The sequence below is a fragment of the Haliaeetus leucocephalus genome, unplaced genomic scaffold (genome assembly GCF_000737465.1).
Source record: "Haliaeetus leucocephalus isolate CR32 unplaced genomic scaffold, Haliaeetus_leucocephalus-4.0 Scaffold206, whole genome shotgun sequence".
In the NCBI taxonomy this organism is placed as follows: Eukaryota; Metazoa; Chordata; class Aves; order Accipitriformes; family Accipitridae; genus Haliaeetus; species Haliaeetus leucocephalus.
Window position 1 is genome coordinate 1242304 of NW_010972642.1, and position 24863 is coordinate 1267166.

At 39.2% G+C, this 24863-nt stretch overlaps 1 protein-coding gene across 1 annotated transcript in view; it reads right to left on the minus strand.

Annotated features, from left to right (window-relative positions):
• Positions 1 to 2134: 2134 nt before the first annotated feature.
• Positions 2135 to 24863, minus strand: part of BCAT1 (branched chain amino-acid transaminase 1, cytosolic) — a 67736-nt gene continuing 45007 nt past the window's right edge. The window contains exons 8-11 of the mRNA XM_010566097.1: positions 20065 to 20150; positions 18033 to 18173; positions 16344 to 16418; positions 2135 to 9656 (exon numbers count right to left, since the gene is read on the minus strand). Coding sequence (XP_010564399.1) covers positions 9615 to 9656; positions 16344 to 16418; positions 18033 to 18173; positions 20065 to 20150 — 344 coding nt within the window. The 3' untranslated portion in view covers positions 2135 to 9614. The remainder of the gene's footprint in view (positions 9657 to 16343; positions 16419 to 18032; positions 18174 to 20064; positions 20151 to 24863) is intronic.

Consider the following 24863-nt stretch of genomic DNA (forward strand, 5'->3'; position numbering starts at 1 on the left):
AGTGTGGGTGCATTTTACAGAGTCTGTGGTTAGAACTGACCCATTTTAAAATTTTGTTTTTCTGTTTATCCTTTAGAGTTGGGCATTTATCTCACAAATACTGAGTTCGGTTAGGATACTTTCTTTGTATGTGAATTTTCTTTACCTCGCTTTAAAAAAAGTTGGTCTACACTGCCATCAAAGTAAAGGATAAATGCCTATATACCACTAAGAGCATAAATTAATCAAAGTTGAACCTTTGAAAATAATTACTTCATGATCAAGATGGAAAAAAAAAAAGTTATGAAAGAGAGGTTGTTCTGAAATCACTTCAGAAGAACATAATTTCTCTGAATCACCCACAAGAACTTATATGAGTGAAGATAAATTGTTTTGTCTTATATAACTTGGCATTGGCAATACTCAGAATTTAATATCCTAAATTTGTACAGGTACAATATAATACCACCTGCAGGTGAAGCAGGAAGAAACATTTTCTTACCTGGCATTAAAAATCATTCCCGAGAGAGAGAGAGAAGTAGACACCATCCACATTCTTTTATTTTCTTTTACAAGTTCCTCATTGGAGAAGCATCCAGAACCACAAAGGTGCTACTACAGAACATTTTGCTCTTCTTGGTAACAGGGTAATTCTTTAGCAGCTCTGTTAAAATCACCATTGTCATGTCATAATATCAGAACACTGAGCAAAAGGAAAGGAAGAAGAAAAACTGAAATTCAACAGTTTTGTTGATATACCTTCAAAACTGGCATGTGTAATTCTTATATTGACTGCCTATATTGGAATCCCCAACTTTGTTTCCTTGCCCTGTTTATATGTACAGAACGCAGTTTTTTCCTCCTGCTTTGTCCTCCCCCGTATTATTTTAAAACTGATTTTTTTTTGTCACATCAACTTTACAAGACTATGTATCCCAGATCAGAGTCCTCAGAATTGATACACTCCACCCCCAAGAACACAGTGCTGGTGGTGGTGCTGCACGTACTTTATTGAACAGAACTATTGCCAGCTACTGAGATGTTTCAAAAGGGAGGAAAAAAAGGGGTCTTTTTAAGGTTTGCTAAAAGGCACAGGTCTGTCTGTTTCTGAATCCCACTCAGCACCTTGTAGGATCAGTCCTCCAGTTACTACTACTTGGGATAAGCAAGTTTTGAAAGCTGTCTTACTGAAGCTTAAGCTAGAGTTACAGTTAAGAAAGGTTCTCTTAGGATGAAAGTGGAGAGGGCAAAATACAGGAATAAAGTCTGATTCTGACATGTTAGGCTCATTCCCCTAGCACTAATTAACAACCCTTAGTACATACCTGTCTACTTTTTTTAAAGTGTCCTGTATCCATGCCAGCTTTCTCTGAAGTCACTGAGAACCAAACCAGATGGAAAATTTACCCTGATGTGTACTTCACCACAGCATGAATCAGTACTATCTTTAATCACAGTACTCCCTGCACTTAAAAGGGGGGATACGTCAAGTATTTTGGCAAATATAGCTACTACACCTGGCAAATGTCAAGATTTTAATGACACTCACTTTTCAGTGCTTTCTGTCTTCAAAGGGCTTCCCATTGGTCGACATACTTTAGAGTAATGACTATGCAAAACTGCCCTGTGAAGTAAGTGCTCAAAGTATAAAGTTGTTTTCTGGCTTGCTTGTTTCCCTTGAGTTCATCACCCCAAAACCCTTAGAATGGGGACTGTATTCAAGCACTGCTACATAGTCCTGGCACGTTAAAAGCTGTTTCATGACAACATGGTTAGCAGGTAGGTAGTTTTGCTGCTTGATTTGTCCAGCATTTTACTGTAAGTGAAACAAGTGGCTCAGCCTCCAGGCTTGGCAGGGTAGATGCATGTCTGCCATTGTTAAGGCCTCATTCTTCCCTCTGAGTGTCACACCTTTAGACTTCAGTGCAGGCCAGAAGGAAGAACGCAGGCTTTGGACTTTGACTATAGAGTTAGCTTATCTCTCACCACTTGCATCTTGCTTTGCTGCTCTTAAATGTCACTCTTCATTTGGTAATTCTTTTTTCTTTTAATCCAGCCTTCAAGAATGTATTTCGTAACAGCTCCCATCTACAGGATAATTATGTGTAGTTAGCTGTACTCAACAGTGATGATTTCATAACATGCCACAAACAGGTGCCCATTAAATTCCTTTATTGGAGACAGAAACATTGCATAATTACAGATTTGATGAGGAAAACTGCAAATAGTGTAGACTGTTTCTACTGCCAGCAAAATACAGTTATTACAGGATTTATAGACATACAAATATAGAGTGTTTCTTTCATGCCAGATGGTCTGTACGTAACAATGCCATTAGGAGTGCTTAATTGTGCTTCTACAAAACCTTTAGAGAAGAATGAGGTAGAGTTTCCTTTAGTTTATCCAGTATTTTTTCACACATCTGTCCTTTACTGCTTTTATATTCTTAGATCCTTGTAAAATACCCAGTTAACTTTAACATTTGAGAAAACAGAGACCCTTCAGAGGTGTATAATTCTCCCTCTTTAAGTTGCTAATTTCCCACTGCTGATATGCTACAATTCCAATAACTACTACTGCACCCTTCTAAATGCCTCAAAGGTCAGGTAGATTGGGACATCCATCTTTCCAAATTTACTGCTTCGACACAAATTGTTTGCAAATAGCTTCAGATAAAACTCTTACTTGTCTCTGTCATGGCAAAGAACATTTTACATTCTGTCACTCTCTACTATAGTGGCCAAGCTAGAGTCCAGGCCATCTCCCCAGGAGATGGAGGGAATAGATTCACTTTGTCAACACTCTCGACTATGGAATAGAGTTAATGATATATTTGTCTCCTACTTGCAGTTCTAGTCAACTACTGGGCCATTAGAAAATGAATATAAATTATGGGAACAGAACAGGCCACTGACATCTAGAAAACAGTTTCTCACTGTTAGATGATCTGAAGCATTACCTGTTTTGATCTAATATTTTACTTTTTCATGACATATAAAGGTGTGTGGCAGCTTTCAGTTACGATACTAGGGCCCAAGTTATGAAAATGTAGGCACAGACGTAGATATTTAAGCAACTGAATAAGAGCATTCTTAAATAGCAATAGCAATCTACCATCCTGCTAGACATTTGGTATACCTGGGTAGTTTCTGTTTTGGACTGAATGAGAATGGTAATGACGTTCTTCTGACCTCCTGTCTTGACTGACTTGATGGGTGATTTTACTCTCATTCCTTAGCATGCCTGTTCTGGAAACAGAAGACTTTTCACTTTACTTTTTGCTCTGGCATTTGCTGCAAGTACTTAGTACTTACTAAAAACCCAAGAGTGCACTAGCAGGGTATAGTACAGAAAACCCCTATTACTTCACCTGAAGAGGTCACAATTCTAGTGGTGACCACATCATAATGAAGAGGGAATTTGGCATACAGGAAGAAGGTGATTACATAAAGAATAAGAATGTTTGCTTTCTTCTCATAACCGACTGAGACACAACAGTTTATGATAATAGTTCAGTGATACTATATCAGAATTCTAAAATGGAAAGCAAATTTTTTGTAAAAAGGTGCAAAACTTAAAAGATTCCTTGTTCATACCTTGATCACTTTGATCATAAAATGAAACAAAGTCTGTTCCTGCAAGATAGTACTGCCTGAGATAACTTCTGAGCTCCTCCATCTCACACTTAAATGACTGCTCTAAGCTTGACAGCATCAAGTCCTATAAAGAGTTAGCATTATTAAGAGAACCAGCTCTTGGAAACTTCCCCAACTCTTGCTTAGCAAAAAAAGCACTATGCTTATTTTATCTACTATTCCCTGCATACCTCTTTGGTAAAACCCAAAAATGACCAGTGTTGGAAAACCATTTGGAACACTGTAGTTAATTACTTCCTCAAAGTTGCCTTCTCTTTTTCTACCTAAACTTTATCCAGCAGAGAATTTGAAGACCGTAAAATTCTGTATTAAGGTCTTAAATCCTCCTTAAGATCTTCCTATGAACATGAAATTTTAGATTCTTTTTTTTTAAAGCATGGCATGAGAATTCAGGATTGTAGTAAAAATGAGACACAATAAATTAAGTTTTAAGATAAGCAAACAGTATAAATTCATGTTCAGAGAGAGGGATAAGGATCTAGCCATGCTGGTATTACTAGTGAATTTAAACACCATTATTTCTAGTAAATTTGGGTATGGTTAACAACATTTATTTCTATCTCAGCTACTAATTCCAAGAATTTGTTCTAAATCTAAGGCTTGACTATTTTAATTGACTATTGTTCCACATCTGCTAAGCCCTAATGTACTTGACCATTCTAGGTAATGGCTAAGTCAGTTTTGTTTATGGAATTGGGGAGATATTTGCCAACTGTGCTATAGATGGCACTCAGATTTTGCATAGTCAGGGAAAAAATTCTGAAATTCCCACTAATAACCATCATGCTTAAAGCAAGGCATGGACAGGCGGACTGACAACAGTATTTTTCACCAATGCAATACTAGTACTCTCTTTTGCTATTATGACTAAAAATGCAAATATTTATTAAGAAGTTACTTAGCTTAAATGATTTAGGACCTATGAGTTACTTTTCCAAATCTTGAGGATAGTGACAAAATACAGTAAAACATAGCTTTTTGACACTTACCAATTGCTAACTATTACAGTTCAGAGGATTTGTAGTGAAGATTGATAAAGAGGTCTGTCTCAGTGCTACATGATGAAGTGTTAGTTGTTAGTTGTAATCTAATGACTCTACATTGAGAGGTAAAATGCTTTCTTCAAGCATCATTTTTAAATAAGATAGCACTGTTTGAGAGGTGGAGGTAAATTCTCTTTTCAAGATCTTTCTGTATGCTACTTTATATTCTGAACTATGTATTTTACTTGTTTATGGGTTCATACAGCAAACCTTAAATATATATCCCATTCAAATAACATTTTTCTTCTGCATAACCAAGATACTTCTACTCTAAAGCAATCCTTGAAATACTGGACTTTACAAGGCATCCTTCTCTGCTGCTTAAAAAGCTTTCTGGAAAGCTTATTTGATCTGTAGTGAAGTAACTTTTTATGGAAAGGTTTGGATTAGAGTTAAAAGTGGTATAAGTGGTAGTACTACTACTCTGCACTTACAAAGAGGTTAGATAACTTGTCCAGGCTCACAGTCAGTGGCAGTCTGTTCAGGCATTACATGTGCAGGTGGTAAAGTGCAATTCTGATCCCTGAACACCTGCAAGATGAACAAAACACCTTTTTTTTTAAAAAAAAAACAAACTGTCAGACTGCTAAAAGCAAAAAGAATGCAAAATTTGCTTAAATGGTCACTTTTATATAAGAGATTAAGTGGCATCATGATAGGAGACTGGGGAAAAGGGGCTGCAAGTCTGTGTGGAAGGGAGAAAAAGACAGCAAGGAACGGCCCAGCTCAGGGCATGCTCAGCCATCATTTACACCTGCCCACCTCTCAGTATATGAGCCTTCCACTAGAATATTAAAACTTACCATCAGTAGGGTGAATCCCATACAGAGAGAGCCAGTGTGCCATAGTCTGGCAGGCTGTGCTGCCATATCTGTATTCTATTTCATAGGAAGGCACTATCAACAGACAGTTCACACTAAGCAATCTGTTGAGATTATGCAGATTGTTTTGGAGAGGCCATTGAATTCAAGAGGGTTCCTCCTCTAATTAGGCAGCTATGAGATCAGTCCCAGCTGTTTTTCTGTCTAACTCCTTGGAAGACCATGCATTACACAGACACTTCAAATAACTTGCACTCCAAATGACTCTTTCAAATATCATGTTTTTCCAAATTACCATTCTTCATGCCTGAGGAAAAATAATCATAAAATAAGCATACAGAAGAGGATCAATGATACCTCTCTGTTGAATTAGGTAAATCATAACCAACAGTTTATCTAGAAAGAGAAGGAGTGGAGGACAACTGCTTTTTGGCTTGAAATAGTTGAACAGGTGTAAACAATGGCTTGGCAGAAAGATCTCTCTCTTATCTTCCTTTTGTCTTATCAGACTTCCTGTCTATATCCCAGAAGAATCATGTTTGCTTTGCACTGCTACAGACTGAACAGATTATCTACCCTAAGCAGGAACCTTTATTAGCATTCTCACCAGAGTCTGTCACTGTAAATTCTCAGCAAATCTGCCCTCATTGCAGTCAAGAATCTAGTTAAGTAATGCCAGTTGCTGAAGCCATAACTCTTGGCATCACACCAGCTTATATGAAAAGCCAGTTTCATGAAAAGTTCTCTCATTTGAAGGACTTCTTTCCTACGCATGAATCATGCTCACCAAACTGAAAATTAAGGACATGCTCAATACTGAAAATAACAATCAAAAGAATGAAGGGGAGAAGAAAGAACATACGAAAATTAGAGTTCATTATTATCATTTTAAAGTACCAGTGTTTGTAAAACATAAGCATGTGAAAGGCTGAATCTCATTTGATCAACCCAATTAAACATTAAATAATTGCAGCCAATTATGCAAATATCACACAACAATATTAATTTGTTGATCTTTTTTGAACAGTCTCAAATTCTCCTAATGTTAGACTATCTTATGTCTTAAATGATCAATTAGCAGCACCATAACTAAGTGATGAAGAATGGATAATTGCCTAGTTATGATGTACCATACTCTTTCTATGTAAATCTGTTGCAATTAAACAAATAGGGCACATGGAGAAAAGATGTGCAGATGTTCTTTTACAATCTATTATTAGCTCAGGGAATACTACAGTTCCCTCCTAAATTTTACAGGCGAAAATAGGGAGAATGCAATAACAAATACTCACTATTATTTACACATATTGTTTCTTTCCTTTGGTTAACAGGATAAAAAAGCAGTGGCATAATGCAGGGTAGGAGAGCATGCAACATCAGAAGAATTTCCTGTATTATACTGACCCGTCAGCTCCCTTATTTAGGTTTTAAAGTTTGAAATCTAGAACCTATTCACCTGCATCCCATTTGGAAACAAGCACAGCTTTGAGATGACATAGCCAGAGTAAAGCAATTAACCAAAATGTTAAAGACAACACTTAACACACATACGCTACATGTTTTCATTCTTCTCTGCTAGAAAAGTCTACACATTTCTGTGGGTCATTCCAGTTTCAACTCTCATCATTTTGAAGTCTCCATCAGCTCAAAATGTGCAGTAAAAGGAAAGGTGTCTCTCTGGTCAGTGCAGGAAACAGTGCAAACCACAATAAATGAAACTGCCTGGTTTCCTCACATTAAATTACTTGCATCCAATTTAAGAAGAGTTTTACACAACTTTTAGGTTTATACCGCAGTAAAATAATTCTTCTAACTGGCCCTTATTCATTCTGACTAGTGAATAGATTATTGCTGGTATACTGACACCTTTATGGAGATTTTTGATATATGATACCTGTTAACTTTATCAACATCCTGAGATGTTAAGGTATCGTACAACCACTTTGCCATGCATCTGAAGTTATATATTTCCACTTTTCCTTTTGCTGCTAAATCTAAGATGAACATAAGCAGACAGATTAGATAGTTCAGTAACAGGAAGCCACATGTGGTTGCTCATCACATAATCTTTAGAGAGCTCCTCGCCACACTCTAGTTAAAGGCACTCTTCAGTTATGATACTTGTCTCATTGGATAAAACTCTCTACCCCACATTGCATCTTGACATATTCCCCATGTTAATTTTTCCACCCATCTAATTAAATAAAAAGAAAGACTATCAGCAGCTTATAATACATAGTAAGATACTGCACGAAGACCAGCACAAGATACAGATTCAAATGGTCAGAAAAGTAGACACACAATACTATTGCTACTGTAAGTGAAACAACACTTTGTGCTTGCAGTTGTATTCTAAAGAGAAAACTATCCAAGAAATTTTAACAATGGTTACGTTGTCAGGGAGAACCTTCAACTGTTCTTCATTAAAAGATCTGACTGGACTGCAGTGAAAGACAGTAAAAGTCATTATTTTAAGGGAGCAAAAGAAAGTGATGGCTACGTAGGGGTTGTCTTTAAAATCTGTCCAAAAATGAATGGGAAAGCCATAAGGATACTTTTTAGCAGTTGCATAAGGCATGAATGGTCTATTAGAAATTATATTTTGCTTTTTAAAACTATGTTAATGAATGCCAGTAACTACAAAGGACTTATAAAGCATGGGAGAGATACTGTTGGGTCTTCAGAAGAAATAAAGTGCTAAATATTTCCCTTAATACTTGCGCATCTCTACTGCAAACTATGGCAATAAATGTTTCACTTTTACTTCTTATAGGACTCTGTTGGCGTCAATAAAGTTCCACCGGTTTTACACAGAAATAGCACTTTGGAACATTGATACAGAATACGGTGATCCTTTTTGGCAAGAGATATCTTAAAGCTGTTTGACAGAACCATGTGCAAAGAGAAAGCTAATAAATATTACAGTATGATCACTACTGAATGCTTGCAGAAGTTATTTCCCTAAGTATGGGCTACATGCTCTATATTGTTTCCAAATAGTATCAAGACTGCATGTGAGAGAGTAGCTGTATACGAAGTATGTGCTTAACCAGAATGAAATAAGGGTTTGAAGAAAATCTCTTTCCTTCTTGTGCCAGATAGTTTCTGTTGACAACATAGCTTGCTCCTTAATAGGAAGGCCCTATTAAAGTACATGTCTGTCAATGGAGGCTGGATACATTTCACAGTGAGTCGTGAAGGGGACAAGAAGAATATTTTGGTGATCTAAATTATGTGACTGGATGATGAAAGAAATTCCTCAATCCAAAGGTTTGGCTGCTGTGAAGAGCTGTTCAACTTTCACAGCCACAGTTGTCTAATCTTATTTTCTAGACGTTCACCTGGAAGGCAACACTGTGTCTGCAGCACGCAGCTCTGTGCTAGGCCAGACAAAGGGTAATTCTTGTCTCAGCAGGGCCTGACCCAGCCCTATAAATGACATATGGAAGGATGTATTCAACTATTACAGAGGTATGCACTGCCCAAGCAGCCACTGCATATCCCCATGGAGGGAAAGGCAATAGGCCAACAGAGAGCCTATTGCAGGCTAGATTGACTCAGAGAATTTTAGCCTAAAGGACAGAGCTGTTATTTGACAGAGTATGCATGAGGGGATCTAGAGGGCTATGCAGACTCAGGAATCTCCCATACAAGCAGAGAATGAAAGGAAAGAGCATATGTCTAAACTTAATTGTTTCCTGAACACATAGCAAAAGGCAGAATAATGTCAACATAACCCTGCGGCCAGCTAACAGGCAACATCTTTGTGTTATATGACAATGTGCTCTGCTGGCGATGGCAGTTAAAACAAACCAAACTGAAGAGCAGTTGAAGAGCATTTTACAAGTTTTCAGACTGTACATAAGACACAAGGAGGCACTAAGAAAACCATTAGGAAAGTTCTATTGCTAACATTTAGCACCTCTACCAAGAAGACAGGCTTTTACCAACAGGATTACAGTAGAAATCAAAATGATTGTGTTCACATTTGCCAGATTGTGGAAACAATCATCCTGGGAAGCAAATTGGTACAGAAACTACGCTACGCACAGGCAGCTACAGAAGTTGTCATTATTCATGTCTGTTCTGTCTGGAGGGTCTGAACTCTTCCACCTTCATGACACCAGCACTGCCCAATCGCTGTCTTCTCTTCCATACTGAAATGAAGCAAAAATGGAGTTTAAGAATAGAAGTTGAAAGTAACAGCAATTATAACTTCCTAGGTCTATCCTCAGAAAGATTCATAGCCACCACCTTGATAGTAGTTTACATTATTTCTTATGCCTTTACTTCTGCCTTTGATTTGAGCAAAGCCTAAAGACAGCTTGAAGCTTTATCCATCTTCCAATAAGTAGACTAGGAAGAGGTGATATTGATACTCACTAGACATGATACAGAATAGTCCTGCTTCACTAGAGCTTTCTATCAATTTAATACAGTTATTCCCTGAGGTGAGTTCACTAATTCATGCATAAGTATGCCCCGATCAAGCTCCAGTAAACACACACATTTGTTTTTATTTCTTTTTATTTTCAATGTGGCTTTTTATTACAGCATTCTGATTGAATGTGAAATAAAACCCATCACAAATACCACAGAGTACAATCAGAGAGAACTGTAATCCAAATAAAACAAGTCATCTTTCCATATGCAAACCAACAGGATCATCAGGCAGAAACGAAGGCAACCTACCACATGGAGCTGTATCTCTTCCAGGGGAGGATACAGTCCCAAGACAGCACTTTTGGTTGTTAAACTGGTTCCATGTTCTAAAGCTCTTTGTCACCAGTCCTGTAAACAATGCTCCAGCAAGCCCCAAAAACGCACATAGGGCTCAAGTATGTAACTAAAGCAGAGATAGACAGACTAGTGGCAGATGTAAGTCGGGAGCCCTTTCCCTCATAGTACCATGTTCAGGCAGCTTGAAAACACTTTTCAGCAGAGAATGAGGACTGGTTTTAGAGGCTTTATGTAGGCTGAAAAGATCACTTTTTTTATCACTGATGATAATTTCTCCAGAGAGGGTAAAAGGAAGTTCCTCCAATCCAGGTTCTGCTTCAGCAGGAAAGGAGATAAAGGGACATTAAAGCAGGGAAAAGACAAAAGCTCCAAATCAGGATGAGCCAGAAAAACACACTTCTAGATCCACAAAGGAATGATGTTCAGTGTGCTTGTGTTTTACTCTTTACTCCAACAGGCAAAGCCTCTAAATTACCTCCACATGTATCACATCTACTCTTTCTTTTCATTACTAATTCTGCTGCTCCTGTTCTACAGTCTGCGATGTGGTTGACTAAATACTGGTTTGGTGCTACACAGGACCTTGGATGAATTACTTGTCCAAAGGATTTCCAGCTTACATTCCCAGATGTCAATGGTGCCTTGGGAACTCTAACCAAGGAAAAGCAGATGTATCATTAGTTTAACCACAAAGCACTGGAGTACTCTCATGTGAGGCAATTTTGTTGAGGATGGGAACAAAGGGAGAAAAAAAAAGATGTCTTTGACCTTCATATCACTGCTTCTCAGAGAAAAGGTGGGACCCCTACCCCCCCAAATCAGAAAGAAGGCAAAGGCCAGGGGATTATTTGTAAGTTTTGCTGGCTTTAGGTAGTAGTATCTTCTAATGCTCTGATGCTGACTTCAGAAGTTGCAAGGGCTGGTCTGAGTTGCCATTTGACTAGGGTTTAAACCTGCTTCCAGAATTAAAAGGGGAATTAAGATGTTATACTACAATCAAGATGTTTTCATTCCAGAAATAAAAGCAGATTTATCTTCCTCTTCTGATTCTATCAAAGACATTGTGACTTCAGGCTAGTCAATCTCATTCCTCTTCCCCTCCCTCCACAGGTCCTGCTTTGTAAAATTAACACATACATTCTCCTTCCCTGGTTGTTTTCTGCTGACCTAACCATTTAGATTGTGCAACTTTGAGAAAGATAGGGTTTTTGACTAAATGTCTGTTCACTGCTATCTTGACTTCAGTGTTTAAATGTATGTTATATCATGTGGTATAAACAATATATCTTACCTTCTATCCATCCCTTCCAAGTTGCATCCTGATCTACCCTTTAAAGGGTATAGCAAAAGCTTGTTTATTCTTAAGGCATGGAATGCAAAACCACAAAAACATCTGAGTGGTATTTCAGTGAGTATATTCCCAGAGAAAAGAATCTCCTCTCTAAATCTTCTAACTCAAGTGGTTATAGAAGACAGTGTACTATGACTAATTCATTCATAAGCACAACATTACTGTATACAATGTAAATGATTTAATCTAAAAGCTTTATCAGCCTTTAGTAATCATTATTTCCACTCAGTGATAGGAAGGGAAATGTATATCGCAGTGCTACTACTGTCTCTCTCAATTGGCATGAGAAATGGAATCAGTTCTGCCCATGAGTTTCTGATTTGTCACTCTAGCTCTAGTTCCACTGAACAGCTGTTCAAATCCAAAGAAATCCTGTTGAACCCAGAAGACTTGCAAAAGAACAACAAGCAGCATGAAAACAGACTTGGAAACACAATAATGAAGATAATCTGAAAATGTGAAAAAAGCATGTATTGTACACAAGGGAATCAGTATAATGATATTGGATACAGAGCCCTGCACCTCTTGGTTACAGGTTCAAATGCAGGACATTGTTGGTACTGAGAATTTTTACTTTTTTACAAATGTCCATCACCCAACATTAAATGATACATTGCCTTATTTCAGGCAACAGCACAGCACAGCACAGAGACCAGAGCTGTGTTCGGCTGTAATTTCAATTGTATTTTATTCTTCAGAACTTGAACGTTCTTTGGAATAACAGCCACAGACTGTCCAAATGATATGACAGTAGTCTCATGGTACTGAAAAGTGATCGTTTTTTTTCCCCCTCCTGGTAGAATATATAAAAGATCTTTGTGAAAGATCCTAAAAAATCCTCTGACATTTTAAGAATATTATATATTCCATTTTGTGTGTTGCAGCATTGTCTTCTGTATGACAACCTGGGGTTCATTTGGATATGAGCTCATCTCTCCACAGAAAGAAATGTGCAGAAACACAATCAGCAACCACCAATTGACTCTTAAAGAGGAAGCAACCACCATTCTCTTTAAAATCATGTTTCTGATGATGAAGTGTTCTAATTCTCTTGGCTTTTTTAAAGAAGGAAGAAAACCCAGAAGTAAACATATACATAACAGTCCAGCACTTTTCAGGAGTGATGGATTTACTCTTGGCATGTAACTAATGAACACATGGTATGTACATAGTTGAAAGGCAAAAAGGTCCATATGCATAGTTGTGAAGTGAAAAGATCCAAGACAGATAATGATTAGAAGCAATCCACACTTTTTCAGCTTCCTCCTGACCCTTGGTTGGGGTGGAAAAGCAGGGTGATTGGGGAGGGCATGGGAGGAAGCCTCAGGAAGCAGGCTGGATAAATTTGTCGTAATAATCCACTCACTATCAATTGGCCAAGGGAGAAGGACACCTATTCCAGTGTTTTCTTCTGAAACAGAATTCTGGATTTCATAAGCCATTCTTCTAGAGAGGGCACTTGCTTGTCTCATGACAAGCTAAGGCAGTACATATTCCCATGCATAACACTCAACAAGGTGCTAGAACTGGCCTCAACTCTTTCTGATGCTGAGCTGTTCCGTGACTGCAATTAGAAATGATCACTGCAGACTCAAACTGATCACAAATTGTTGAAGGCCCTAACGTATATTGCAATAGCATCACCTAGACATCAGAAGGTAACACACGAGTTACACAAGTGCTTTTAGACACTGAAGATAGATACTTGACATACTAACAAGATGGCTTTAATACAGAGCAGAGAGCTATGGAAACAGTGATCAGTATGTATCACAATGAAAAGCGTGTAATAAATCTGGACATATGACAACAAAAAAAAATAAAGTGATGGACATGAACTGTTATTTTAGATATTTGTATCAGGCACTTGGGATGAGAAAGATGAAATAAAACTGTGGTATGTAGTGGGATTCTGGAGAAAGGCTACTGTGTATACTCATAGTAAGAAGATGAAAATGTTACAAGTAACTGAGCTGGGAACATCAAATACTGAGCCTCTCTTTCCTCTCAACAAATAATAAAAACTAGAACCAAAGGTGCCTATGCTTCTTCCTAGCTATCAGTCCTACTGTTTGAGGAGAAAGACCCAGACCCCAAGCTGTTACAGTTGGCACAGCTGAAACAACAGAAACATGATGGGGGAGTGCCTCTTCTTGCCCCCATGAATGTTGGCTCAGCCACCAACACAAAAGGTACCAGAATATCAGGAATTCTTTCCTCCCTGAGTTGCAGCCAGAAATGTCCAATACTATTCTATAGAAGAAGAGATGTTGATCCCATGTCACCTTCCTAATGAAGAACAGTCAAGTGGTTGTATTGGGTTTGCATGGCAAGGTTTTGGTAGCAGAGGGGCTCCAGGGGTGGCTTCTGTGAGAAGCTGTTAGAAGATTCCCCTGTATCCGACAGAGCCAATGCCAGCCAGCTCCAAGACAGACCCACCGCTGGCCAAGGCCGAGCCCATCAGCGACGGTGGTAGTGCCTCTGGGAGAACATATTTAAGAAGGGACAGAAGTTGCTGTGGTACAGAAACTGCAGCTGGAGAGAGGAGTGAGAACATGTGAGAGAAACAACCCTGCAGACCCCCAGGTCAGTGCAGAAGGAGGGGGAGGAGGTGCTCCAGGCGCCGGAGCAGAGATTCCCCTGCAACCTGTAGTGAAGACCATGGTGAGGCAGGCTGTCCCCTTGCAGCCCAGGGAGGTCCATGATGGAGCAGATATCCACTTGCAGCCTGGGGAGGACCCCACGCCAGAGCAGGGGGATGCCCAAAGGAGGCTGTGACCCCATGGGAAGTCTTTGTTGGAGCAGGCTCCTGGCAGGACCTGCGGACCCGTGGAGAGAGGAGCCCACGCTGGAGCGGGTTTTCTGGCAGGACTTGTGGCCCCACAGGGGACCCACGTTGGAGCAGTCTGTGCCTGATGAACTGCACCCCGTGGAAGGGACCCACGCTGGAGCAGTTCGTGAAGAACTGCAGCCTGTGGGAAGGACTCACATTGGAGAAGTTTATGGAGGACTGTCTCCCATGGGAGGGACCCCACATTGGAGCAGAGGAAGAGTGTGAGGAGTCCTGCCCCTGAGGAGGAAGGAGCGGCAGAGACAATGTGTGATGAAGCTGTGCCCGGGAAGATAGAAGGGGTGAGAGGAAGGTGTGTTAAGATTTGGTTTTATTTCTCATTACCCTACTCTGGTTTGATTGGCAATAAATTAAGTTAATTTTCCCTAAGTCGAGTCTGTTTTGCCTGTGGCCATAATTGCTGAATGATCTCTCCCCTCCTTATCTCTACCCACGAGCCTTTTGTTATATTTTCTCTCCCCTGTCCAGTTGAGGAGGGGGAGTGATAGAGCAGCTCCATGGTGCTTAGTTGCTGGCTGGGGTTAAACTACGACAGTGGTCTTGCTGCATCATTTGAGCTACAAGTCTTGGGCAAAGGGGAAGGAAAAAAAAAAAAAGTAGTTATGCTGGAGACCAGCAGCTGTGAAATGTAAAAATATGTAGAGAAACAAGAGTACAAAAGAACCACTGAAATTATATGAGATAGCCTGACTTCCCTTTGTCTAAGACTGCTTCACCCTACTTGAATTAAGCAATGAAAAAAAACCACAATGACTAGCAATGGATTTAAACTTGGACTGCAATATAGCACAAACCACTGAATACGTAACATTACAGAAATGAATCTGCTTATCATGGATTTTAGGTGAGTCAACATATGACAGCAGAATGCAATTCATGAGTAGTTTTTGTCTGGGGTCTCATCAGAAGAACCCTGTGTCAGATTATTTCTACACACTAGTAAAAGGCCTGTAAAATAGAAAGAAAAATAAATTTTAGGACGTTTTCTTAAGAAGTTCTGCTATTTTATGGGATTCATAGAGTTGCTATGTGGTACAGTACATCTCAAGATTTTTCAAGAAGATTCTTAGTTCAGGGATTACTGGCAGGAACATAAACATTTTAGTAGCAAATCTAAGAACACCTTGAGCCAAAAGCCAAGAATGTAGAAGAGTAACCGTCAGACTTGATTTGAAGAAATCATGACAATACTGCCAAACAGCTGCTACCAGATCTTAAATAAAGGGGCTTGTAACTTGCTGAGAACTGCTCCTATTCCCAAATCCCCCACACCATAAACTATGCTAAATAAGTAAAAGAAAACAAGCAACTAAAATAAGAAGGGGCATCACGTGCTGCTCATTGACTTTACCTGAAATGTTATAGACTCCTATGCCCAGACATGGAGGTCAAGCACTGATTCTAAACAAACTTTGACATCTAGCAAATCACAGAGGAAGGAATTGTTTTAAGAACAAGAAGTGACTGTATGATTGGAAAGATGCTGAGAAACAGAAATGGTGATCAGTTGGCTGCACCCAGGGAGTGCTTACTACTTCACCCATCTCTTTATTGGTTAGCCTGTATTCGTTTGTGATCATGGTTATTCAGATGCTTCATAACGCTATTTTTAGCCCTTAAAAAGGAACTTATAACAACAGTACTGGATTTCACTGATAACAGTAATATCTTATAACTCTCATCCAGCTTCCAAGATGAACAGGGAAAAAATATATCACTCCCCATCCATATCATACTTTCTCAAGGGAAAAAAAAAATTGATAGAATAATCACACCAAACAAAAGAGCCCATATTATTACATAATGGTGCCTATAGCACCACTAATAAAAAGATTATTTCCCATGTTTTCAAATGTTCACCTTTTATTATTTTATCTGGTTAAAGAAGAGAAAGAATCTTACCTGGATATCACTCAGCTTATTCAGGAAACGTGTGGTTAACTGAGGTCCATTCTCCATAGTTGGAATGTGCAAATGCTGACATTGAATAAAGAAGTGGGGGAAGGGAAGGGAAGGGAGAGAGAGAGAATAACATGTAATAATAGCTTTATATACGTATGAATACCTTAGGGTCACCAAGAATTTTAATAAATATTTATCAAGCTTTCTAGCCCTCCTTATAAGTAGGCAAAGATTGTCATAATGTTTTTTTATAGGAGGGCATGCTGAGCCAGTGAAAAGTTACATTAGTTGAACTGTTAAGCTATTTTTAAACAAAGGCTAATCTAAGCCTTCCAAAAGATCTGTCCAAAATGGAGGGTATATTGTACAGGCAAGAGTACTAACACTGTATACAGTATTTTATTTCAAAGTATATCATGTAGAAACACAACAGGTACATTTATCGTACTTACCATCACTCAGCACCTTGATGTCTCTCATATTATTTTAGCATCTGATAATATCAATACATTTATTCCATCTTGTAAATTCAAGAAGTATCACCTAACAGACATTTACTGTACTTGTCATATTTAATGGAACAAAGCACATCCATATATGCAGCTGCAATAACCCAGCCTTCTGAACTAACTTGTGCTAGCTAAATAGCATCAAGTCAGCTTAACAGTCTGAATGCCTGTGAAATTCCACCTGTGCAGGAGAAATCTCCCATATGGTATATATTAGGTGGAAGCAGCTGCGCACACTCCTGAAACTGCTCTTCCATCAGAGCTGGGTTCTCTGCAATGAGGGGTGAAGAAGAGATGAACTTGAAAAGGAAAGAATGCAGTGGCTCCGAAATTCGGTTCCCTGGGCAAGTCTTTCCTCTCACCTTTCCCAGGTGCCTTAACTTTGGAAAAAATTTTCATTAAAAGAAACATGGGAGAATGTATTTTTGTATATTTTCAAACAGGCTGGGAGGTGTGTCCTGGGTTCAGCTGGGATAGAGTTAATTTTTACAGGAACCTGGGAGGTGGGGGGGCATAGCCGGGGCAGCTGACCTGAACTAGCCAAGGAGCTATTCCATACCATGTGACATCATGCTCAGTATATATATGGGGAGTAGGCCGGGGGGTGGTCTGGTCTTTCGGTGGGGGAAGTGGCGGAGCGTCGGTCCCGGGTGGTGAGCAGTTGCACTGTGCATCACTCTTTTTGTATACTCTTTCATTAGTACCGTCGTTGTTGTTGTAATTTCTCTGTGTTGTTCCAGTGAACTGCCTTTATCTCAGCCCTCAAGGTTCCAGGGTTTTTTTTGTTTGTTTGTTTGTTTTCTTTTCTCTCCTCCGTCTCCCCCCCTATCCCACCGGAGGGGGGTGGGAGGAGTGAGCGAGCGGCCGCGTGGTCCTTTGTTACCGGCTGGGCTGAAACCACGACAAGGTGGGAAATATTTTTTTTTATTATTTTTCCCAGGAACTGAGATTTTATAATTTTGGCTATTAAAAACCCCTAAAAGATGAGAGGGAAAGGTCTCTTCTGACAACAGAGCAGTAACTCACTTGGGAAACAACATACTGACAGCGTTCATCTTTCCAGGAGCCTCTGGCAGAACTCCTTTTCTATCTTACTTGTTTTTTGCTTCAGCTGCAATTAATTAATGATAAAATTCTGAAGAAAGAAGGAAGGAAAAAAAAAAGAGAGACATTTTCTTACCTTGCCGTTATATAAAATTTTAGAGATAGGACATACAACACAAGCTGTTCCAGCACCAAACATCTCCTTTACTCTGTTCTCTTCCAAGGCAGCTGTCAGGTCACTCATGGTGATATATCGCTCAGATACTTCAAACTCTTCCTGCACAAGAAGAATCAACCATAAAAATTGTAAAAAGCTTAAAAATGGTTTGTATTTTTGTTTTCTGTGTTGAAACATCTCTAACAGAACTATTAGCCTAGTGGCAATCAGTCAAGTTTTGGCTGTGATCTTTTCAAACCTCCCAGTATCACACAAGATAGACTCTAATCAAAAGAATGACCTTCAAGGAAGCCAGTGGTTTGCCAGATACAATGCTGATGAATAAGTGGCACTTCCCTCTGATTTGGTACAGAATATCAGTATTGCATCAGGGAACAACACAGCATTATTTGCCACGGGTTATGTGACACAGGATCTGACTACTCATGGTCTCTAGCATGCTAGAGTTTGTACAAAAATTACTCAATTATGTCAAGAGATCTTTGCATCCCACTCTCAGACAATACCTAAGCAAAATACATTCTGTTAATTCCACCTGCAATGCCAACTAGATGTGATATATTTCTTTAATCCCTGGTGAAATTTCACACTGTAGCCTGCACACAGCTGTCACATACAATAATTAACTGTCCTGCAGGTATGAGTAAAGCAGTTCACACTGAACAGTCTTAACATAGGAAGTGTCTTACCTTCTACAAGTGCTGAAGAATGCATAGCAACTGATTGAGGGGATGTGTTTAAAGAACAAAAATAAACTTCGAACTTTGAAATTTTCATTTAATGGATTATGTGGACTTTATTGTCCTATCAGACCAAACTAAAGCTTAGCCCTTGTTTTAGATACAAGCTTTTTAACACAAAAGAGAGATGCTTACGATAGCAGAAAACATGATTAGCTCTGGATGGGATAGTATTTGGAGAAAGAGGCAGGGGCACCATGTAAGCAGTTTCAGATACGTTAGGCAACAGGGGTTAGGAAGAAGAGAACAACCTTTGTGAGAGTAGAAGACACCTAATTATTCAAGAGGACTGAGGTGAGAGTCTGGTATGTCACAAACAAGCCCTATCAACTGGGAATATCTGTCTTGTAAAGGAGACGGGACTGAGAAGTGCGCATGTATATCTGCACTAGGGAATTACCAATACTAATAAGGACACATAAGAGTTTGGTGCAGGTCAACAAGTGGCACACATGCACCACAAAGTACATGCCTAGCTCTCTTCACTGCAAGTTAGATTTAAGTGATATAACTGTAACTGTATTTCAGGAAGCCTTTCAGTTACAGGTGGTTGGAAGCTGAGTTAATACCAGGGGGTAAGTATCACACATGCCTCTGTTATTCCTGTTACTCCTCCCTAAACATAAGCCTGGCCAAAACCAGGAGACAGCATACTTGGCTTGATGAGCCTTTGGCTGTATAGTATTCTTATCCAAGCCGCAATAAAACCTTTGAATACAGTACAGGCAGAGTGAACAGTTTGCTGGATTTCAAGATATGAGGTAGTCCCAAGTGTTCAAATAAGTACTTGGATGGCTATACTACAGAACTGGAATCCAGAAGCAGACAGATGACTTCAAGACTGTGGCTGGATTTTAGGTTGCATGCTAGTTATTAGAAATAAGGGTGGAACCATGAGAACTAAGTGGAGAAATAGTGTGCTGATGACTGAAGTATAGCTGTGGTCATGCATGGTAATTGTTTGTTTCCTTGCTTTAAGTTGCTGGTACCAGCGGATTTAATGAGAATTTTCATGTTAAATACTACACGGAGCTACTTTAACAAGCTTGGTATTGTTCTGTGTGACAGGTGTGGGTATTCTGATGATGTTGCTGGGAATCTATGAATTAGCATGCCCTTAGTTCCCATTTAGGTTAAGGGATTTGACCAGATCAGTTGAACTTCAAGATACTGAGCACCAGGAATGCTAACTTTTGTTGATGTTATAACGTGATAGTTGAAACCATTACTGCCAAGGTCAAAACACTCACCCAATTGCGTGCCAGATCCAAAATGCTTTGTCTTGTCACTCCTGGAAGGATGATGCCATCTAAAGGTGGGGTTGCCAGTTCATTTTCTGTCAAACACAAAAGAAATAGAAACACTGGTTGAAAAACAAACAAAGAAACAAAAATAATGTTTACTGATATTACACCAAACATGAAAATTAAAAAGAAGTCGAATGATATCAGAAATGTTCCCTACCCAGCAGGATGCAACTTTTATCAGAGTTCTATAAGAACACAAGTTACACAAATTCAATTCAAATAAGTTGTTGTTGAGTGTTTGGAACCTTTTGAGTGTACTTCAGTGGGTGGGGAAGAAACTTATTTCATACATTAATAAATACATGGCGAAAGCCTAGTAGTAGGTTTTATTCCTCAGGGTATTATGGATTCACTGTATAACTACTGGGAACCATTGAATGGCCCAGTCTTCGAATTCAGAATAGAGAGGCACAAGGGAAAGCCATGCCTAATAATCCTAGGGCAGATCATAACTTTCCCTGAACTACTTTACTTAATTTAGTAATATGGGGTTCACTATACCTACCTCATACCATTAACATGAAACATCTACCAGAAATTTTGAGGCCCATTTACTGAACAAGCAAAGCAGCGGAAACCTTGCCAAATGCATCTTGAGAGGAGACTTCCTTAATGATCTTTTGTCTTATTTTTCCTCTAATTTTCTCTTTACACAAAAAAAGCAGTCCTAATAAAATTCCAAAAGCATCAACAACTCAAATTGTTCAACTAGTTGTTTGTTAGCTTGTTTTTCTTGTTTGCTTTTAAAAATGAACATTAGATAAATGTTCATCTAACATAACTAATGAAACAGTAGATAAATGGTAATCCATACTTGGTAAATACTTAAATTACAACACAAAAGTTTTTATGTAAGTCTGTGTTCTTCCACCTGACCTTTGCAGCAAATTACAGTTAATCTTTTTCATTTTAAACTATCACTTTCATTTTAAACCATCACATAGCATACTCAGTGGTTTCCATTATCAAAGAATACTGAGCATTTACTCTTTCTGACAGCTGGGCTCTTTTAAGACAGTCTCAAATTTGCACTGAGAAGTGAAGCATCCACAGTCTTCCAGTAATACTCTTCATATTTTTTTTCCTAACCATTTTCTCTTCACCATGAGAACCCATTATCTTTCTTCATCTTATAAGGATACTAGCCTGCACGTTAAATCCACAAACCATTAAGGTTTTTGATTAATTTTTACCTAGGTCACATAAAAGGACAAGATATGTATCTTCACGTTTTTATTATGCCCCCTTCTTCCTACCCGCTAAAGATCACTGAATCCAGGCCTGTTTGAAGCAGTCTTAAAGGAGAAGCTGTCTTAAAAATGTTTCTATAGGTCCTGTGAAAACTTGCAGCTGGGTAGAAGAGAGAAACACAGTATTCATCCTTGGACTGAGAGAGCAGGTTGAGCTCAGCTGCTTAATATTCTGTTTTCAGCAGTCAGCTAGATAATTATGTGCACAAACACTGCCTGCCAGCCAGTGCATACACTGCTCCAGACTGACTACAGCATGGTGCTCTCCTGCTCTTGCAAGAGGGTGCTTTGGGAGCTGGGGTGGGATAGAGGAAACGGAGGATAAATAAATGGAATTGTTCATTGAATCTGCTACTCACTGTCCATTCTCTCAGGAAATGTCTTTTACTTTTTAATGCAGCCAGCCCTGGATTTATTCATTTGGACTAGAAGTTTTTCTTATCTATGGTTCCATGTTCCTTTTACGAGGACCCATACGCACATAAGTAATAGATGTAAACTGCCATGCCAAAATGTATAAAAAAGCTGCCCTAGAACAGGCTATATATTCTGCTCTGGTTTGAATAACCAACAGTGCCATTCCCTAACCTATCCCAGACTCCTAAGTACAGCAGTAGTCTCTTCTTATACAGTCAGGAACAATAGCTTTTCCTTTTCCAGCCTATCTAGCATCACTCCTAATCATGATGTGTGTTTGGTCCTAATTCTGGCACACCTATCAAAAGAAGAGGACTTAAACATTTTCCATGAGCCACAGGGCTCACCTGATTCTGAATACTGAAAACATGATGTTCTCCATTTGTGACCCAGTCATATATAAGTAAGTGCTCCCCTTTCTCTAACAGAAAACTTCAAATAACATGGACCTTAATACCAAAGATTGTGACTACACACCATGTGACGTTCTCTATTTGATGATGTTGCCACAGATCTTTGCCAGAACCCGTTTAAGCTCAACAACATATATTAATTGATTTGAGATAGTTTGAAAAGGTGCCAGGCCAAACCTGCCACCAAACAGCACTGAGCAGACAGGACATGGGAGTCTCGAAATGTTTCAAACAGCCTGCTCTGTACAATTTTGTCAAGTACACATATGATGCCTACCAGCCTGGGGCCACCCAAGGAACATCTGCTCCCCTGGGATCCGGCAGAGATGATAATGCTATACAACATGGCATGCCAAAAAGCTCATCCTCTCTGTGAGTTGATGCCAAACCAGGCTCCATATGACATCAGTTTGTCCATCTCCAAAAAACCAGACTGTGAGCTCACAGAATCCATTTGCCTTCTGAATTATTTTGATGGGCTAGAAACCTTAAAATACAGAGTAGCAAAAAGGGATGGGAAAGCATTTGAAGGAAAATGTCAGGGTTTCTCTTTAGTTAACTACTGTTATTGTTACAGTAGTAGCACTATCAGTCCAGTACCCCATTACACCAGGCATGGTATAGGCATGCTATAACAATGGAACTCCATCAGAGTGTTTAAAGGGATTTTTAAAATGAGGTCTTGCATATTACACAGCTTCAATCTTTACACACCTGTATTTTTGAACATGTGGCAGATAAGATTCCAAACATGGGATGCCTTCAGTACTAGTCACACTACAACATTGCTGAGAAATTCACCAACACATATTTTACCAAAATGATAACAGATACCAGGTGAACTTCAGGGTCAAGGAGAATCCAGCAAACCCTAATTTCACTAGTATTAACAGCTGACTTCCTCTCCCAGTTTGCTCCGGACCTTTCTATTTCTCTCTCCGTATTTCCCTCAGGCTTTTCTTCTACTCTCCCCTCACACAATCATTCTGTCTTTGTATCTCTGTCAATTTACTTTCCTCAATCACTTTCTCCTCCTTTTCTTTGTCTGGCATCGCATTCATCTGCTGCTCTCCCCTCCATGCTATTGCTATGGCTCTCTATTAGAGCAGAAGGTAGATCCTTATTTTGTTAGTAGCCTACTTGTACAAAATACTTCTGCAGCACAAATAATCCTCCACCTACAGAACACTAAGCAAACTTGCCTGATATTTTACCTGACTGTTCCAGAGAATCTTTTAACCCATTTATTTAATTACATAACCATTTATGTAAGCTATTTTGAAGTAGGCATTATTAATCCCCATTTTAGTAACAGCACAAAAATATTAAGTAATGCCTGAATGCTATCCACAATGCCTTAACAGTAAAGCTAGAAGTAGAGCCCAGATGGTTCCAAATCATTCTGAAGAAACTAAATTTTTTGGAAAGTGCACACAGATTACATAGTTAGCAAACTTCAGGTTGGACATATGTTTAAATTTTAGGGTTTTCCATAAAGTCAAGCCTATATTCCAGACAGCAGAACAGACATTATTAAAGGAAATTAGTTTCAATGTTAACAGCTTCTTGGGATTGTTATGTTCTCCGAAGAGGCAGGTGGAAGACACTGTAGAGTGACCAAAATTTTCACTTTGTGAACATAAACCGTAAACAGTACTTGATGTATGATAACACTCCTGTATTTATGCAACAGCAGGGATCCAGATTCGGTCATTATAAGCCTCAGCCAGAGCAGCAGTGGGCATACAAGAGCAGCATGGAACATGTCATGTTATTTTACCAGAAATTGAATAGTTTCCTCCTCTAATCCCTCGTCAATGTTACAAACAAAACATTTTTCCAGGCTCTTCCTGCCACCTAAGACAACATGTCATGTTTAGTCACAATGCTGTAACCAAAAATATATGGCAAAGGCTTGCAAGAAAAGCCTACTCTCATTAGAAGCATAGATGTCCTTTAGTCTACGCTTTACTGGGCTAGGTCTTTGATTTGTTATAAAGCAAGTAGAGCAGTCCAGACTGCTGAACACACAAAGAAGGGCATTTTCCTTTTGATGATGATCTGCAATTCTGTTTCACTATTTTTACGTTAGATCCCTCTCTCAGCTGCAGAATTTGCATAACAAAACAAAACCACAGAACATAATGGCAAACACTTTTTAAACCACAATGTAAAGCCATAGGCAGGTATGTGATGACACACATTGGCAGCAAGAGTGATTCTCAACCAAAGATATCATAAATTAAGCATTAATCAACACACTGGGAGACAGCAAAGTGCTCCAATGATGCTAATGACCATGTCATTTGAAATGGCAGGTTTGCCAGTATACAGTTAGCTTGGGTGGCATGAATTACAAGTTGTTTGCTACAGCCACCTCACAATAGTACTATTCAGTAGTGCACTGGTAACACAGTGATTGGCAGATCTTTGGAACAGCACGGTGCTGCAGCTGGATAATTCCAGCATATTCCTGGTTTAAGTACAATGAGAACATTGAATTCTAATTACGTCCCCCCTTCAGCATCCTTTCCCTGGGCAGAATGATCCAAAATCTATTTTCATGTCTCTCCAGCAAAGTTACACAAGGCGTGAATTTGGCCATCTAGCTACACTGACAAATCTGCTGCTATAAAAACAACAACAAGAAGATTTCTCATAT